The sequence below is a fragment of the Nymphalis io genome, chromosome 28 (genome assembly GCF_905147045.1).
Source record: "Nymphalis io chromosome 28, ilAglIoxx1.1, whole genome shotgun sequence".
NCBI lineage: Eukaryota > Metazoa > Arthropoda > Insecta > Lepidoptera > Nymphalidae > Nymphalis > Nymphalis io.
The window spans coordinates 4,757,277-4,777,468 of record NC_065915.1 but is presented as its reverse complement, the minus strand read 5'-3'; the positions used below and the strand labels follow the sequence as shown (position 1 = coordinate 4,777,468).

Below are 20,192 nucleotides of genomic sequence, written 5' to 3'. Positions count from 1 at the left end.
TATCTCCGGTCAACGTGTGCATACAAAATATTATATAATCTGTATTTCTTTACATAGATATAATATGTTTTTTATTAATATTTTGTTACTCTTTTAATATGTTCAGTAATGTGTAAAAATATTCAATATTTAACAAATGAATATTTTTTTCATAATTTAAAATAATTATCTTATATAAAACAAGGTGTAAAAAAATTTCTTTATTTTTCTATTTATAATTGAGATACCTAACTGTAGGTTCTCTATGTATATAATAGAAGCTCTTTAAATAATTATTGTTGAAATTATTTATTAAACACATGGAAACGATGAGTACATAACACAATAAAAACACATAAACACCGCTTACATAAACCTTGCCTTTTTTTCAAAAACATTAATTCCCTAACAAATTTTGTGTCCAAATCTATTTTATTGTTTTAGTGAAAATTTTGCAAAACATAGTACAAAAATTTTAGAAATACCTACTCAACTACCCAGCAAGTAAAACATTAGCCTAAGTCGCGTTCACAATGGAGATTTTTTTAAACGTCATATTTTATTAATAAATTCATTTTTTTCCGATCAAAGGAGATGTTGATCTCGTTAAAAAAATCTTCATTGGACAAGAGCGCTAATACTAACACTATCAAGAAAATCCTTCCGTATGTGAAGGCAACCTGACATCCTTTACCCATTTCTGCACCAATCACAAGTCTACAATTTAAGAAGTATAGAATGGACACGATTATTTAATAATATTTGTTCTTTTTATACTTTTTTTTCTAGAGGCATTTTTTTGATTATTGAAATTTCAAAATAAATTCGAGGTTTAGCCTGCTCACAAATGTGACGTCGAAAAATTTAATTCGTCAGTCTAAAGACATTTTACAATATTAACCAATCCAAGATTTCGAAACATCCAATTCGATACAGGTAGAAAATGACAGTTAAAAGCAAAAATACAGTCCGAGCATTTTTTTTTTAACAGAATCACAAATTTGTAGCAGGCTTAAAATTAGACGGTTATAATTTTACGTTTAGGCAAAAGCGGTTTTTACCGATTCTTCAGTCTTAGTGCTTAAAACTTTGTCGTGCTTTGTACAAAGAGAAATTTCGTTTATGATCATAAATAACTCTTCCTGATATGCAAAAATGATTTAATTATAACAGTTGAAAAAAAAAATACGTCTTCAACGACACGAAATAATTTTGCAAAATTATATAAATTACACCATCATAGTGCCTTTATATTGTATTAAAATTAAAATACGTATTATTTATAACATTTCTATTTATCATTATAAATGTGTGATAAATTTTGTCAACAGCTTTCAAAAGGAACCACAAAAATACTGAAGACAATTATTTATATAATATATATTTATATAATATATATTTTCAACATAAAATATGAACCACCCGTATATTTTTTAAACACTATATCTTCTCACTATTTATGCATGATTAATACTATTTTATTATTATCTTTAAACGGAAAGTATGTGTGATAACGTTACATTAAAAAATATATACATACATATAAAAAATAAAATAAAAATTATATTAATTGAAATATAAATTATCAAAATAATTAAAAAAAAATTAAAATAAAACAAAAACAATAGACAATAACAGATTGCTTTATTTAACAAAAAATATATAATATATAGAAATATAAAAACAATGTTTTTCACATGAATCCTCAAGAACTTGTCTTCAAATCAATTGTGGAAAAATTGTTTTTTTTTTTAATTTTTAATAGAATGTAAAATTAAAAATAACCCACCGAACCTTATTTAATATAAAATACATATGATTAATAGCTATTTACAAAATACGAGTTAAGATTTATAAGTTTTAACATTAATATAATCCAGTCTATAATAAAGGCTATTTGATGAAACTTAGCATATTGTTAGAAAAAGTTGATGTTTATTTATAATTCTAAGTAACGTAGCAGGCAATTTAAATAAAAAAAAAACTAGCAAAAAATATATATTACGTATGAAAAAAAATGTACTTTATACCTTATATTATGCGTTTTATTATGCAAAATAATTGCAATATACCAAAATGGCACCCAAGCCTAGTGCAAAAAAAATTGAGATCAAATTTTAACTACAGAAAAAAATAAATTGCCTGCTATTGTAAATAGTTCAAAATGTATTGAATTTTTTATTTTAATCATTCAATCAAATCTCATTATTACGTTAGATATTAAAAAAAATTGCGCATTTCAAATTTAGGACAACAAGTTAGTACAAAACCTATAAATAAAAAGTTGGAATATAAAAAAAAAAGTTCATAAAAGCAATTATAAAATATTTATAAATATAATAACATAAATTGACTTTGTAATAATAAGATTCGATCATTAAATTACATTACATTACATTATATAATGTAATATTTTTCATTCGTGATTTTTGTTCAACAAATATTTACGTTACAATGCAACTTATCATTATTTTAAATTACATTCAAAATCTGTTCGACTAATTTGTTTTATTAAAAAAGCTAACGAAAAATTACAAAAAAAAATTGGGCAGTATCGTGTATTCCTATATTACAACATAATATACTACATCGAAAAAAAAAACATCAATAGTAATAATCATTTGAAATAAATAACAAGTTACAATTCTCATTAAAAAAAACTGTTAAAATAATTATAAAAAAGTCCTATTTTTAATTAAATGTTTCGCTTAAAAGAAACTGTTGTGTGGTCACGCTAAACCATTATAACTTTTTTTTTATTTATATCTTAATAAAAACTCTATTTCTATTATTATATATTTATATAATAATCATTATTATTTCATCGTCAATATTAGAATACAATTTATGATAATTATACGTAATGTCATTCATGTGATACATAATAATATTTAAATAAATATATTATTATGTTATTACATAAACGACGTACTCGGTTTCAAGTATTTCCATTACTCTACATTTATATGTAAAGTTAACCAATATATCGCCAAGCGTTCTGACAATAAATGTAGAACTGAAGGCGTCCATCGGTACTTAGACTCGAATTAAATAAACATTTTAATATTAATATTGTACGTACGTACGAATACATAAATATCATTATAACAGTCTCAAAGTACATACATACAATTATAAATAGGTTAACAAACGGTGAACGGACGCCTCCAGCGATAGTGTCGGGGAGGGGAGGAAATAAATGAAACGTAGCTGTCAAGTCTTTAGAAGTCACACGGCCTCACTGCTGCCAACGTCCCGTTTTCATAGGCAAAAATGAGATCTAGTTGCAACTCAAAGGAGATATCCTCGATATATATATAATAAATCTTTTATCCATGTGTGTAATCTAAAACGCTGTCTAAAGAAAATAATTCTTTGTACAGAGCTGGGAATACGTGATGTGGGTGAGCCGCCTTGAAACGGCAAAGCGCTTCCAAATGCAGCAACGACAGTTCTCTGTAATACACCAAAATACATTATAAAACCTCCGAGACTTCATTTACTAACTAACATATGCTAAATTATATACAAAAATATTACATTTGTTCTTACATTTAAAGTCAAATATAGAACAAAAAAATATTTATAGAGAACAATACTTTTTTAAATACAATGGTAGAGTAATATTTATATAAGACTATTTATGTATAAGCTGTATTTTATAAATCCAGATACATATAACATTTACCTGAAGGTGGGTATCTTAGTGAGAAGTGTGTCCAGCACTGTGACGTCTCCCTTTAAAGGTGCGTGGTTCGTCTCAATCTCGTGGCGCATCGCAGCCATTGACATGTTAAACAAGCACTGAATCTCCGGGTTGCCGCGCACGCCGTGTCGTTCTGGTTATAAATGAAATTAAATAAAACTTTCGAAATAGCAAGATAACAAAATAATACTATTACACTGAATTATTATACTGAAATGGTTGCTTATATTAAAACTCCTTAAAGATTTAACTTATGTTAATATAACTGATAGATATTTTATATGATGATGTTCTCCTGATAGTGAACAATCTCCAGAGAGATTAGCCAACTATGCAGGACATACTATACTGCATGAGTGCGAAAGCAAAGATGTACTTTCTATTCCCTTACTCTCATAATCTGATGGGACGGCAATCCGACATGACCGGAAAGAGTTCTGGCGCAGGACCAACGGCTGTACGTGCTTTCCGAGCCACAGAAGTGTACACTTCTAACTTCCTATTTGCTACAGAAAATTTTCTATAGAAAAATCCAATAACTTTTTATTGATCCGACCTGCTTGAAGGACGAAGGTCAAGGGCTTGAACCCAGAACCTCGGGAACTGCGGTTTTATCTCTAGCTACTGGACCAACGAGGCTGAGAGATTTTTATATGATATATTAATAATATTTACCTGGCCACAACAAAACGAGGCTCTGGTACAGGGCTAGCTCTGTCTCGGTGAGCTTGAGCCGGGCAATAGTCTTAGCGGCGTCGAAGATTCCTGACACCAAGTTCATATCACGAGGGTCACTGGAAACAGAAACTAATTTTTAAATACTTTACTAATGACCTCTCTGGCCACCAACAACGGACATTCTCAACAGAGACAGCAGATCCATAAACAGATGAGCAAACAAGATATATTAAGTGTGTCTTACATATAATGTGTTTTATGTATATACATACCGTGCGTGTACACACTCTCGAATAGGTAGAACGACGTCACCGTACAGTACTTGGTCGCGATTCACATCAATCAGCCGTGACAAGCGAACTATGGCCAACTCGAATGAGCCTGTAGAAATGACGAACATCAAAAATTAAGTTCAAAATATTACACAATAATGGTTAAATTTAATTGAAATAATAGAACTTGCAGAAAAATTTAAAGAAAAATTATAAGGATTTGAAAATAACTTTCTCAACTTTCGATTTGTTTTTTATTTTATTTACTAGGCAGAATGGCCAGTAGGCCACTTGAAGGTTATGTCCCTTGTACCTGTAGTTACACTGGCTCACTAACGCTCATTGAGCCATTTCGACTGTTATTATATACTTTACAGCTAGACAAGTATATAATACGATACTTACCCGATTTAAGTAACAGAATTTGATCATCTTGACTCAGCTTCATGAAGCCGGGGATGAGTTTCGCGAACTCTATGATGTTCTGTATCATAGCTGTCAGTTTGTCTGCGCAGTCCAACCACATCTCCTCATATGTCATTGAATTGTAGAAGAGTAATCTGTGGATTTGTTTTTTAAATTATAAATGTTCTATTTTTAAATATATTCAATATACTTTTTTGCTTTATGAAAAGCTTAGATTTTTGCGATATGTTTTTTTATATAATACTCATTACTCCTTTGTAACAAACCAGCTATTATTAATTTAATCAATTAATACAGTCTGAATAGTCGTTAAAATATCCCACTGTTAGGCAATTATCTCTATTTCTTCTGAATGAGAAAGCTCCAATGCCGATTTATATAGTAAATGGCAAAATTTTATGCAGCACATTCAGGTTTCCTCATAATGTTGAATTATGAGAACAAATTAACTATGTGAACCCTTAAACGTCGGTAATGATTCACGTGTTTTAGCCACTGGGCTATATTTTATATAGAATATAGTTATTTACTTAAATATCTTGGGAAACTATATTATAATTTTCTAGTTACATTACATAACTATCGTTGATATATACATTATATATTTCAGGAATAACTCACTTGGGCACATCTGGTGGTTTCCGGAACATCTCATGAATGTACTCTAGCTTAGGATTCGTATTTGTGTGAGCTTCAGCCAGACTCTTAACCAACACTTTGCTAATATCTCCTTCAGCTAGAAAGAAAGATAACTCAAATAAATAACAAAATATTTAAAATATATATATATATTTATCATAAATACATCTTCTATAAAGTTACATTTAAATTCAGAACATAAATGAAACGTATATGACTTCAAATGTAACAAGCTACATATATGTAATGTACATTAACATTCAAATTGTACAAGCGGAATTAAAAATAAACCAATAAAATAACGACTACATTTTACAACAAATAAAACATAAGATAAAAAATAATTTGGCTGTACACACATTTACCTTTATACAAAATCATAAAATAAATTAAAAAAAATAAATAAACGTCAAGCAAAATGAAATATTCTGTCGTAAAATAATGAATAAAATTATAAATGTTTAAAAATACAAAATGGTAGATCCTCTATCATTTTTGTTACTAAGTACATTTGTAATAGCATGTTGGCGTATGTATTTTTTATCATTATTTATATAAAACATTTCTAATCTTATGTAATTGATTATAATTAATTTCAGCATGTATCTTGCCGTGTTGCGTCGCCTTGCCGTTCATACCATTACCACTTATAATAATCGAATCAAAAAATAGAGGAGGGGTACGATTTAATATTTTTACAAACATTTATTTGACTCCCTTCGTATGTGACGTACTGCCAGTGAACTTTAAATCCTACCAACGAATTAGGAAAAAAAGTTTACAAACTCTTATATCTGTACATAACAGCCAGTCATGAAAATGGCTTCATCTCAATATGTTTACATATTTAATCATGAGTAATTTATATTATTTTATTTCACGATGTATTTACCAATGGAATAATAACATATATAGTTCGGTGTAATCATTTGAATGTAGATAAATAAATTTAGGTGAAAATACAATATGTCGGTTAATAAAAACTTTTTTTTTTTTTAATATGCATTATTAGTCTTTAACAATTCAATACTATAAATCATAATAACAATTAATATTTCAACAAATCTTGTACCAAATTCTTATTAATTATAAAAAAATAAAGCACACTTAAAAACGCCTCTTTAATATAAATCACGTTTTCAGATTAGTGTAGCTTTTAAAAGTCGATATGAAACCTTACTTTTTTTTTATTTCAGACTGAAGCAAAGGTATTCTACGTATGCGTCACAAAAAGTGAAATTATGTTGAAGAAAAGAAAATAATGAAAATTAATATCCCTTAGTGTGTTGTGTGTTGATTTATTAAACACTATATATGTTCTTATAGACAATCGCTTTAAAACTTAATAAATAATGAAACTACGACAAAAAAATACAAATAATTCATAGCAATTAAATTAAAATATCTACCATACAAATTCCAATGAAAGCGATGCGAAGCTATTTTAGATTTTAATTTTAAAGTATTACTTTTATTCGTTTTCATTTATATATGTTTTATACATAATCCAAGTAAATAGTTTATCTAAAATATTATTGTACACAACGAATTTATTTTCAATTACAGAATATTTCACAAAATGAATAGTTAGGTTTAGGCAGGCAACGACTGTATATTTTATGAAACTAGGAAACTTACAGCCCGTGAAACTATAAAATATAATAGCTACGCATCGCTCAGCGTCGATCAATTTAGTCACTTACACGGCAAATCGTCATTTGAACTGCTCGAACCCTGATGTCGTCTGTTTGACACAGCATTTGGGTTCACCATGCCCATCCCAGACATGTTCATATTCAACGGATCCATCAACCTCCCATGACCACTACTAGACGTCAAATCATCCGGACTCAACTCCTCGCTAGTCAAAGAGACTGAACTCTGACCACTAACGAGAACCGTGTTCTGTATGTCCATCGGGCTATTCATGTTTGTTGGACTATTCAAGAATGTTGTCGAGTCCACATAGCTGGCTACTAAATTATCAACCCCCATGGATGTTTCCGGCTTTATTTCCTGCTTTATACTGATGACGCCACTGGATATGGAAGCTGGCGATTGGATTCTCTCATCGTATCTGTCAAACTCTATTCTAGTCCGGTTTATATCGTTTATTGTTGATTGTCGCATTGTTGTTGTTGAAGTTGTCGCTGTCGCTGTTGATGTGGTCGCTCTGATGCTCTTTTGTTGATCGTCTATTGAGAATGACGTATTAGCATACGCTGACTTCCTTATTTTTAAACTTTATTTTTAAAATTCTAATGGTCCCTTTCATTGTACATTCGGCTATAACTGGATTTTTGTGTAAGTACTAAAACTACATATATACCTACATAAATACAATAATACCTATGGAAATGTTTACATGATAAAACCTGTTAACCGTTATGTCTTGAACCCTCAGTGTAGTTGCATACATTGCAAGAGTAGGTCGGGGTGAATTGGGCACACAATAAAAACTCACCGTGTCCGATAAAGTCAGTATCAAGGAACCCACCACTCTGCTTCGGTTCGTAAGCGGTCGTCGAGTCGACGTAGTCGGCTGACACGTCGTACTGGGGAGGCTGAGCTTGAATGTTCATGTTGGAGTTGAGCGGCGGGTTGTTGTACCCGTATGAGGAGAGTGGGGAGCCGTAGCCTGGGTAGCTGGAAATTAAAATGATTAATTTAGTAATATATATATTAAATTGCTTTATCTATTCAAAAGTGAAAACAAGGCTAATTGTATACGAATGTAGTCCAAACTGATAATGCCCAACACGTAAATTTATTATAAGTATATTCGAAACATAAAGTACACAATAAACTGTAAAAAGGATTGAATTCCTATAAATAATCAATACAACCTAGATAACATCTATATTCCATTCATTTATGTTCACGGACGTTGAATCGATGAAGCCACAAATTAACGCCTTCAATAGAACTGCTTATTTATGCGCGAGTTAATGCCATCTGTCGGAAAGAACAAGAACCACGGAGTACCGCTATCCGGTACTAGGTGGCGCTATTTGTCATTACCGTTACACGTCATTCAAGTTTGTCACGAAGCCCGTTAGGTAATGACTGTCTACACCGCCACCGACACGAATGCTTGCAATGAATTACGGGAAAGGTCGGTAACGGTTTGGATTATGCGGCGAAAGCGTATGTGTTACCGATTTGAACTGTACGTGAGGTAAAGATCCATGGGAGCGACGCCGTCTCTCGGAATCCGCTTTGCTTAATTACTGGCTGGTTTTACCGTTGTATCAGACGACACGATTTCGCAATTATGCAATTAGATTCATACCGTGTGAAGATTACGGTCTGGGCGTTACACAATTTACAGTATGTGCGCAAAAAAAATTAATACGCACTGTTAAATAAGATCAAGCGATTTGTATCTTGCTAGAAGCATCTCAATATGGCGTGTAGCAACGAAACGTGTGTTCTGTTTCGGCTACCCGATAAGTGATGGTGTTACTCACCTACTGTAATGTCCATGATACTGATCGCTCGAGCTGGGCGTCTGTTGCTGTGTGTCGTAAACTGAGTCCGGTGCAGCATCAGCTTGTGAACGCATCTTCTCTTGGAAATATCTGACTTCATCCTCTACTTTCTCGCGTTGTTTCTTCGACATACGTCCAAATTTCACGGCTGCAATAAAAAATATACAATAAATACATGTAACTGTTTACTAAACGCATTTATTATAACAATACACTAAATAGTATCAAGAAATATTTGTTAATTTTTTGTGAACAACTGTATTTATATACGATATTCACATAACAATATATCACAGGTATAAAGAAATGAAGCTCGTGATGACAAAAAGATTTTTCAGTCTTCCTGTCACCACTTTATATTTAAAGAAATATAGTTATTTCAATCCTACAAAAAACTAGTACAACTATTCACCGCTCGAGCGCTAAAATCGTACATTATGTAATAGGGAACAAGCAATTCCCATCGCTAAGCAAAAACTTGAATATCGATAAATTCAATTAACTCAATGACATGTAACGTTACTTAACACTTACATACAACTCTGCGCTGTACGTGTGCGTGAATTAACGTCAATGTGTGCGTGAGTCAAAGCGGCCATTGGCATACTGCCTACTGGCACAACGAACTCTGACGTGCATGTGTGACGTTACGGCTACGTAGAGCGGTCCCGTTCGATAACCCGCGCGGATTGAAACGCAATATAATACAAACAATTGTTCACTTATAGCAGGCTATTGAATTTAGCGGCATTATAGGTTTTTCGGAGGATATTCTTTTGTTGGAACGTTCGATGAACCGACCAAAATGTTAGATCTCTGCTTTTACGCGTGACATACGTAGACGCAGGTCTTTTATATTGGTATATACTAAGGCACGTCCAGTTTATTAAAATCTCGACGTCCGTTGATATTGTTTGGTATAATGTATCTTGTAGTTTAGGCTAGGTTTTTGGAACAGTGGCCGTTAGTTTAATGTTCTATTTAAAAGGTTTTTTCTACAATGGCGTCTTGTAGTATTTATGTCTAGACTTTGTACAAAGGATATTTGTTACGCACAAACAGTCGAACAATTCTTCTATTTATTATTTATGTGAATGTTTCTATTACCGTGTCGCGTTGGAGGCACATATAAAGGTCATGGACCTTAAATACAAGTCAATACAAATCCATCGATCTATTGGTAAATCTACAGAATTAAATTGATTTTTTATGACTTTTTCATATTTTGATTTTAGGGCTTCGTGAAAGCTCATCTGGGTACGTACAACCCGCTCGTCCCATATCCTAACGCTGTATAGCAGTTCTTAGTATTGTTGTGTTCCTATTGGAAAGACGAGAGGGCCGGTGAAACTCCACACAAGGGAAGAGAATAACATAACATCTTGGTTAGTTAGGTTAGCGGCGAATCAGCAATGCAAGGGATGGTTGATATTTCTAACAGCGCCAATGCCTTTGGGCGGCGGTGACCACTCACCATAAGGTAATATGAAATAATATGCGTCACCTTTTGGTGACCGTCACCTAGAAATATTAACTATTCCCCCCATTGTTACGTCCCTCGTGCTTGTAGATACACTGGCTCACTCAAAGACCTATACATGTGTAAAACTTACAGAAAAATAATAAAAAACAGGTCGATTGTTAACCTCCTTCTTTAAAGTCGGTTAATTATTTCGCAATTATAATCTATTCTCAGATATTACGTGAACAAAAACATACATGTTACGGTAGCGCCTGCACGGTTGCACAATCATAGGGATGTGCAAGTGATATCGATGAAACAAAGTGAAACCGCAATAAAAAATCGTGAAATGTCAGAAAGTGATATGCGATATTGACCTTAATAATTATGACATTTTAAGAATACACGCATCAAAATAGTATATCAATATAAGTTGTCAACATTTGAGCCGGTTGGCGTGGTTGGTAGATACTTGCCTTTCACGCCGAAGGTTGTGGGTTCGATTCCCACCCAGGACAGACATTTGTGTGCATGAACATGTCTGTTTGTCCCGAGTCTGGGTGTAATTATCTATATAAGTATGTATTTACAAAAGAAAAATAGTATATGTAGTATATCAGTTGTCTGGTTTCCATAGCACAAGCTCTGAACAAGCTTAATTTGGGATCAGATGGCCGTGTGTGAAAAATGTGCCAGGATTTTATTATTATTATTATTTCAAGGGAGAGTAATTACGTTAGTTCTTTCAGAATCGCACTGCTGTTACACACTGATTCAACCTTGATATATTCCACACACTTAAAAAGGACAATGATTTTGAAAAATTAAAAAAAAAATAGTTCATTTTTATTTTTATGTCTTCATTCATCATTTTCAATTCAAACAGAAGTATTTTCTCTGCAAACCAATTTACACACATGTATATTTCATCTCGAAGTGGAACGTAAATTTAAATAACTCGAAATAATTAATATTATCGACATTTTACGGCAGTCGCGTCACTAACTGTTACGCAATGCGTCACGCCCTTAGCACAGAGAGTAATGGAGGCGGCACGTTATCTTATTTATTGGCGATTGGAAATGACAAGTCAGGGAGCGTTCATAATCCATCTATTTCCTTGGGGGCTGGGCTTGTAGAAAGAAATCTAATCGTAGGCGGGGATTTTATTTATTTAACTTGGCGAACGCCTCCTCTCCGTTAAAAAGCAGGTTAGAAGCGTATTACACTATGTTGCTCCAACGCATATTGGAGGATAGATATTTTGTTTATAGAAATGGAAGGCGGTCGAGCATATGGGCCACGTGATGGTAAGTGGTCAAGGCCCATACACATTAGCATTGTAAGAAATGTTAACCATCGCTTACATCACCAATGCGCCAGCAACCTTGGGAACTTAGATGTTATGTCCCTTGTGCCTGTAATTACACTGGCTCGCTCACCCTTCAAACCGGAATACAACAATACCAAGTACTGCTGTTTTACCTACCCAGGCGAGCTTGCACAAAGCTCTACCACCAGTAAAATATGTAATTTTCATCCAACACATGCAGGTTTGTTTAGGATATTAATTATATAAGATATAGATAATTAAAACACAAGTAAGCACATGAAAAATCAGCGATTCTTTTCCGGCTCCGAAACCACGATCTTCGGTAAAGATGCATGCTTTCTGACCACTGGGCAAAGCGTTTTTGTTTGTGAAATAAATCTCGTAATGTTTTTCAGAACAAACGTGCTCTGAGTACGTTGTTCTCCATACCATTTATTGATGATAATGAGAAGAACGGGAAATGTCAGTATGTCTGTGACCATCTGGTTATATAGCTCGAAAACGTTTTCAGCGTAGAGCTACCTACATACATTTTAAACTTTAATAGAGAGGTTTTTTTCATCGTGAGGAAACCTCCATGTATCTAATTTCATCGAAATTCTGCCACATGTGTATTCCACCAACCCGCATTGGAGCAGCGTGGTGGAATACACTCCAGACCTATTCAAAAAGGGAAAAGAGGCCTTAGCCCAGCTGTGGGACATTCACAGCCTGTTACTTAGAGAGGTTTTCACTAAGAAAGTCACCACAAGCCAATTTAATCATGAAATTATGATGCCATTTCTAGTAAATATAATTCTTAGATCGGGCTACAGCTGTGATTCACACGGATTAATGATGTGTATAATTCTTAGCTATTTATCGATATTATGAAATAATCATGATATAACTTTAATCTGATATATTTGTCATTACACAACTCAAACCAGAAGCTTTGTAATATAGAATCATATTGCCCGCCAACCCACATTGGAGCGTAGTGGAATTAACTTTTAACCTTTTCAAAATGAAGCCCTTGCCCAGCAGTGTGTTTACTACGAGGCAACTATTGTTAAAACATTAGTCTTATTAATTGAATCTATTTACAGTAATAGTAGCAGCCTGTGAATGTCCCACTGCTGGGTTAAGGCCTCCTCTCCCTTTGTGAGGAGAAGGTTTTGGAGCTTATTCCACCGTGTTGCCCCAATGCGGGTTGGTGGAATAGACATGTGGCAGAATTTCAGTGAAATTAGACATATGCAGGTTACCTCACGATATTTTCCTTCACCGTCAAGCACGAAATGAATTATAATCACAAATTAAGCACATGAAAATATAGTGGTGCTTGCCCGGGCTTGAACCCACGATCATCGGTTAAGATTCACGCGCTCTTACCATTGGGCCATCTCGGCTTTCGGGATCAATTTAAAAAGTCAAAATTATGTGTATGATCCATTTACACATTTGTAAAGTACACACAACTGTACTTAAGATGAGTAAGTAAAGTATAATATTCTAAGATATATATATAACGAAAAAAATAGACAAAAAATAAATTGTTGTGGTCAAACAGGTTCCACTAACATTACACAAAGAAAAGCACTCGAATTCGATTTTCAAATTTTAACTTAATTTTTTTTATCGATATATCTGTCCAATCACTAAAAATAACATCGTATTGTGCAATACGTCACTACACGGTCGGGCGACGTCTCGCTATGTGAGCTATTCAATGATTATAGATTAGTCTAGCTTAGACAAAGGCTTTATTACAATATATAACTATTTACATAGAACTATGTCATATTTATAAATGTTACTATGTATTTAAAGGCTGTATATCTTTTCGATATTATCTCGGACATTCCTGTGACGTTTTAATTCGGTTTTTGGTTGTTTGCAATTAAATTACACATTAACTTTAAATAATGAAACAGTAACAGTAACAGCCTGTTAATGTCCCACTGCTGGGCTAAGGCCTCCTCTCCCTTTTTTGAGGAGAAGGTTTGGAGCTTATTCCACCACGCTGCTCCAATGCGGGTTGGTGGAATACACATGTGGCAAATGTCAATGAAATTAGACGCATGCAGGTTTCCTTACGATGTTTTCCTTCACCGTCAGACACGAGATGATTTATAAAAACAAAATAAGCACATGAAAATTCAGTGCTTGCCCGGGTTTGAACCCACGATCATCGGTTAAGATTCACGCGTTCTAACCACTAGGCCATCTCGGCTTTAAATAATATTAAACACAAAGTGTACTATTTATTTGATCATTTAAGGCACTTACTTAATTTTATTAATAATTTTTTTGTCCAATTATATTTAATTATTAACCATTTGGTTAGATTTGTTCAATAACAAACATATAATACACATAACAATACTATATACAATAACAAACAAATTCTTCAGCTTTATATATTAGTATATAAACATGTATATAAGAATTAAATACAATTTCCGATACACTAGTTACATTTCCACATCGCAACAGCAAAGCTATCACGATCGCAAGAATAACATTCTTATCAAAACCGATAAGCGGTCAATGACCCTACGCCTACTTCCTCATACCCACGTGGTTATACGTTTATTTTGTCTTGTTATAATTGAATATTATTTATATATTCTAATTACTTTTATATAGAAAATGTTTATTTTTAAAATAGAATCATTTATTTTTATAAGTATTATTATATCGACGAACCGTTGGCGTGGTTAGGTTGTGGATTCGATTCCCACCCAGGACAGATATTTGTGTGCATGAACATGTCTGTTTGTCCCGAGTCCGGGTGTAATTATCTATATAAGTATGTATTTACAAAAGAAAAATAGTATATGTAGTATATCAGTTGTCTGGTTTCCATAGTACAAGCTCTGTACAAACTTAATTTGGGATAAGATGGCCTTGTGTGAAAAATTTCCCCGGATTTTATTATTATTATTTATATCAGACTTGAATATATAAATCAAAGTTAATGGCCGCGTGGAATGATGGCAAAAATGCTAGTTATATTTGGTGGTAGGGCTATGTGAATGCCCCCCCTCTTTATAAGCACAACCAAGTACAAACTTATCACATATTCCTTCGCCAACCAGCTATAGTTAGTATTGTAGGGTTCCAGCTAGAAGGGTGAGTGAGCCAGCGTAACTATCGGCGCAAGTTAATAATTTAGTCCAAAGTTTGGTGGCGCATTGGTGATAAAAGTAATGGTTAATATTGTCTATGAGCGTTGGTTGCCAACCTTGGTGTCCACACTTTAACAAGTAAAGATTCGCTCTATACTGATTATGTTCTCCTGGTACTTTCGGCCACGGTTATTATCAAGGGATACTTTTAAAAAAAACGTTATACGGTAGGGCAAATGGGCCACCTGATGGTAAGTGGTCACCACCGACCATACTATCTATGTCCGCATTCTCATCCCACTACTACTCTACATCATCCACATCTACTGTGATAAAGGGCAGACGCTGGACCAAAAGTTTTACGAGGCATGACACGTAAACATTTGATGAAAACAAGTCATGAACCTGGCCCGGGGTTTGAACCAAGGACCTTGTGATGCCTTATTCATTAGACACGGCAAATAAACATAGATACATGACTTACTAGAATCCGCACGCGGCTTTGCCCGTGTGGAAAGGGTTAGGTATCCTATCTCCTTTTGTGTCATTTATTAGTTAATACGTAAAAGCGTAACAAATAAATAAACAGACGAACAAAATCACTGACTCATTTTATTAATAAGGATAGAATATACGGAACAAACAAATTTATACGATATTTGTGGGGAAAAGCTTGTATATACAATATGGTACACAGTAACAGCCTGTTAATGTCCCACAGCTGGGCTTAGGCCTCCTCTCCATTTTGAGGAGAAGGTTTGGAGCTTATTCCACCACGCTGCTCCAATGCGGGTTGGTAGAATACACATGTGGAATTTCAATGAAATTAAACACATGCAGGTTTCCTCACAATGTTTTACCTCACCGTCAAGCACGAGATGAATTATATATAATTCAGTGGTGCTTGCGCGGGTTTGAACCCACTATCATCGGTTAAGATGCACGCGTTCTAACTACTAGGCCATCATAAAAATATATTAAAAGTAGGTTTGTTCATACATCAAAACGCCATACTGTTTGAAAAATATTTCGCAAGCGGATTGTGATATGAAGGCAGACATGGCTTTTGTCTTGATTGATTAAGTTTTGTGAATACCGTTCTTGGGAAGTCGACCTGCCTCGTTAGCGTAGTGTCTAGATAATAATAGAAATCCCGAGGTCTTTCAAGCTTGAGACGGACCAATAAAAAGTTGTAGGGTTTTTCTTTGTAAAAAATTTCAGTTTTACCCGCGAAGTTTAGTTGGCATTGCTTGCGAGCCCATGTTATAAAGCATGAAAAGCCGTTCTGCGTTTTAACTCTTTCCACTTAATATCGGACTACGAGAGTGAGGGAGAAAAGTGAAATTGTTTTTGTGCACAAACTTTTGCACTATAATATGTCCCGCGCTGGCTGGTCTCTTGAAAACGAACGCCATGACTAAAATCGTTCAGTCCATCACCTACATATATATCATGTTACACTGGCTCACTCACCATTTAAGCCGGAACAGGACATGGTAATGGTAGAATGTGTGATAAATGGTTGATAGCTTTTTTTATTGTATAGGAAGGCGGACGAGTATATGGGCCACCTGATGGTAAGTGGCCACCAACGGTCATAGATATTGGCATTGCAAGACATGTTAGCCATCGCTCACATCGCCAATGCGCCACCAACCTTGGGAACTAAGATTTTATGTCCCTTGTGCCTATAATTACACTGGCTCATTCACCCTTCAAACCGGAACACAACAATACCGAGTACTGATGTTTTGCGGTAAAATATCTGATGAGTGAGTGGTACCTGTCCAGACGAGCTCACACAAAGCCCTACCACCTACCACATAATATACAAAAAACAAACAAGATTTTTTCTTTTTATATCTGTCCAATAAAATTATGAAGACCATTATTTAACCCGTGCGAATCCGGTTAGCTAGTACGAATATAAAAACTACAAAGCTATGATTTCAGAACTATTCAGGATAATACATATATTGCCATTATATATGTCGAGTAAACTGAAATAATAAATGCTATTTATTCGCAATGAAGTAATATTTGCTGGGTGGATTACACGATAACTCTTCAAAAGTCATGCCACCCTGTTACTTTTAACTCGATATTATACTTAATAGTTGGCTCTTTATCCCACTCTCTAAAAACTGTTTAATGGTAAGTGGTCACCGCCACCACCAATATTAACTACTACACCGTCAATATATCGCAAACATGGGATTTAAGATTATATAAGTCCCTTACGACAGTAAACAAACACAATAATTTGTTTTGCTAATTAATGGTAATTACTTTTTCACTTTAGTACTCACCATCACGGCTCATCCCCAGCTTGAGACACTTCTGTAGCCGGCAGTATTGACATCTGTTCCGGTTAACGCGGTCCACGACACAGGCCTTGTTCCTCGGGCATTGGTAGTTCACCACTGAAAAGATTAACTGTGTTAATAACTACCACTTATGTTGTATTCTTATGTAATATATACTAACATATAAGGAAATGTTTACTAGACATAACTAATTGAAATAAATAATAAATACACATAACACTTGATATGCGAGATTGACCATAATAATTATAAAACATCAAAAATACACGCATCAAAATAGTACATCACCATAAGTTGGTTGTCAATATTTCACGTGAGTAATGAAGTGAGTAGTTACGGAATAGCACAGCTGCGCATCGCAGGTCCACACGCTTTGCATTTAACCAATTGAGTTACGCATTTTCTCAAATAAAATCTCATCATCTTGTAATCTTAAATAATATCGCATATTACTTTCCAATTTGCAAAAAAGTTTCCAGTTTTTCTTTTAAATTAAATTTCATGTTGTAGACTATATTATAAATAGAATTATTTATTTTGAATTGTATATGATAATATATTTAATCATTTGATTTAATTATATATAAAAGACTAATAACTGATATTTCATTGTATGTAAAGCTTTTCATATTTGCTAAAGAAAACTGTTTTCTTCGTTCAATTGACAAATCTATGATGATAGAAAGAGATAAATCTATGTTTAACTGTTTAACGTTTATATGTGAGCCCGTTATATTTTCTTAATGTAAGATTTAAAGTGTTCTTGTGTATTCAAGCGCTATTCATGAAAATTATTTGTTTTTTTTTTACTATGTATAGACTTAAACTGGATCATCTATGTACGTGATGATAAGTACATGCATTCAAGTACAGTAACAGCCTGTGAATGTCCCACGGCTGGGCTAAGGCCTCCTCTCCCTTATGAGGACAAGGTTTAGTAGAATACACATGTGGCATAATTTCAATGAAATTGAATACAGGCTTGTTTTCTCACGATGTTTTCCTTCACCGTCAAGCACGAGATGATTTATAAACACGAATTAAGCACATGAAAATTCAGTGGTGCTTGCCCGGGTTTGACCCGCATTGGAGCAGCGTGGTGGAATAAGCTCCAAACCTTCTTCTCAAAAGGGAGAGGAGGCCTTAGCCCAGCAGTGGGACATTCACAGGTTGTTACTGTTACTGCAGTGCGAATATACATATCAGATACATATAAGATATTATGGCTCTTCTTTTTTTTTTTATAGAATAGGAAGGCGGACGAGCATATGGGCCACCTGATTTTAAGTGGTCACCAACGCTCTTAGACATTGGCATTTTAAGAAATGTCAACCATCGCTTACATATCCAATGCGCCGCCAACCTTGGGAACTAAGATGTTATGTTCCTTGTGCCTGTAATTACACTGGCTCACTCACCCTTCAAACCGGAACACAACAATATCAAGTATTGCTGTTTTGCGGTAGAATATCTGATGAGTGGTATATACTGATAGTGGTATTACTGGTGGTAGGGCTTTGTGCAAGCTCGTCTGGGTAGGTACCACCCACTCATCAGATATTCTACCGCAAAACAGCAATACTTGATATTGTTGTGTATTTATTATATATATATATATATATATATATATATATATATATATATATATATATAATATATTTATTTATATATTTATTATTAGTATATATATTCTATATGTTACTGCGTTTGTATCAACGAACCCCCCGAACTATGGTTACTGGTATATATAAAGTCACCGTAAGCATTTATTATTTTAACTCCTGTCATATAACATATATGACAGAACATTAATAAATTTATCAATCGGGATTCGAACCCATGATAAGTCGAAACCAACATACTTAAAAAAAAACCTTATAAATAATTATGGTATATATATTAAGTTCAAAACAGTATTTGACTGTAACGACGATAATGAAATTATCAAACAGAAAATTAATAAAAAAAAAATATTAATGAATTAGTGAAGCCGACCTGTACTCTGGGAGCGTCTGAAGAACCCTTTACACCCTTCACACGTGATGACGCCGTAGTGAACTCCTGATGACTTGTCCCCGCAGACTTTGCAGGGTATGATCTCAATTTGCGCTGTAACAAAGAGATAAAAATATTTTTAATTACTGGAGAATGAAAAAGGTGAAAAGAATCTCGTGCTTCAAACACGTCAATCAGGCAACACTGATTGTATAATGGCATATGTTACTACTCGGTAGCGATAGATGGCGTTGATTAAATCTGTCACATTTCTGAATCGCGCTATCCAGATTCGCTACTGAGCATATATAGTGTAGAGAGTAATTACCTCCAATTACTTAAATTTATTAAAGCCTCATGAATAGTGATATATAGTTATAATAATAATAATAAAATCCTGGGAAATTTTTCACACACGGCCATCTGATCCCAAACTAAGCAGAGCTTGTACTATGGAAACCAGACAACTGATATACTACATATACTTGTGCCTTTTGTAAATACATACTTATATAGATAATTACACCCAGACTCAGGACAAACAGACATGTTCATGCACAGAAATGTCTGTCCTGGATGGAAATCCACCCACAAGCTTCGGCATGAAAGGCATCTACCAAACACGCCAACTGGCCCGTCATTTATTATAGTTATTATTTCGTTCATCTTTAGTGATGGCCCTTCGATTATTCGGATGAAACCCTGAGTTTTCATGTGCTTAATTTATGCTCGGTTTCGAAGGAAAACTTCGAGAGGAAACCTGCATGTAAC

At 33.9% G+C, this 20,192-nt stretch overlaps 1 protein-coding gene across 6 annotated transcripts in view; it reads right to left on the bottom strand.

The window, feature by feature from the left end:
- Positions 1-2,624: 2,624 nt before the first annotated feature.
- Positions 2,625-20,192, bottom strand: part of LOC126779060 (probable nuclear hormone receptor HR3) — a 97,880-nt gene continuing 80,312 nt past the window's right edge. For 2 of the 6 annotated variants that reach the window (XM_050502852.1, XM_050502854.1), the window contains exons 2-12: positions 19,422-19,535; positions 17,409-17,522; positions 9,171-9,339; positions 8,165-8,346; positions 7,404-7,895; positions 5,683-5,797; positions 5,041-5,195; positions 4,636-4,744; positions 4,361-4,479; positions 3,668-3,818; positions 2,625-3,435 (exon numbers count right to left, since the gene is read on the bottom strand). In XM_050502852.1, coding sequence (XP_050358809.1) covers positions 3,309-3,435; positions 3,668-3,818; positions 4,361-4,479; positions 4,636-4,744; positions 5,041-5,195; positions 5,683-5,797; positions 7,404-7,895; positions 8,165-8,346; positions 9,171-9,339; positions 17,409-17,522; positions 19,422-19,535 — 1,847 coding nt within the window. In that variant the 3' untranslated portion in view covers positions 2,625-3,308. The remainder of the gene's footprint in view (positions 3,436-3,667; positions 3,819-4,360; positions 4,480-4,635; positions 4,745-5,040; positions 5,196-5,682; positions 5,798-7,403; positions 7,896-8,164; positions 8,347-9,170; positions 9,340-17,408; positions 17,523-19,421; positions 19,536-20,192) is intronic. The other 4 variants (XM_050502858.1, XM_050502857.1, XM_050502853.1 and 1 more) reach the window with 3 other exon arrangements.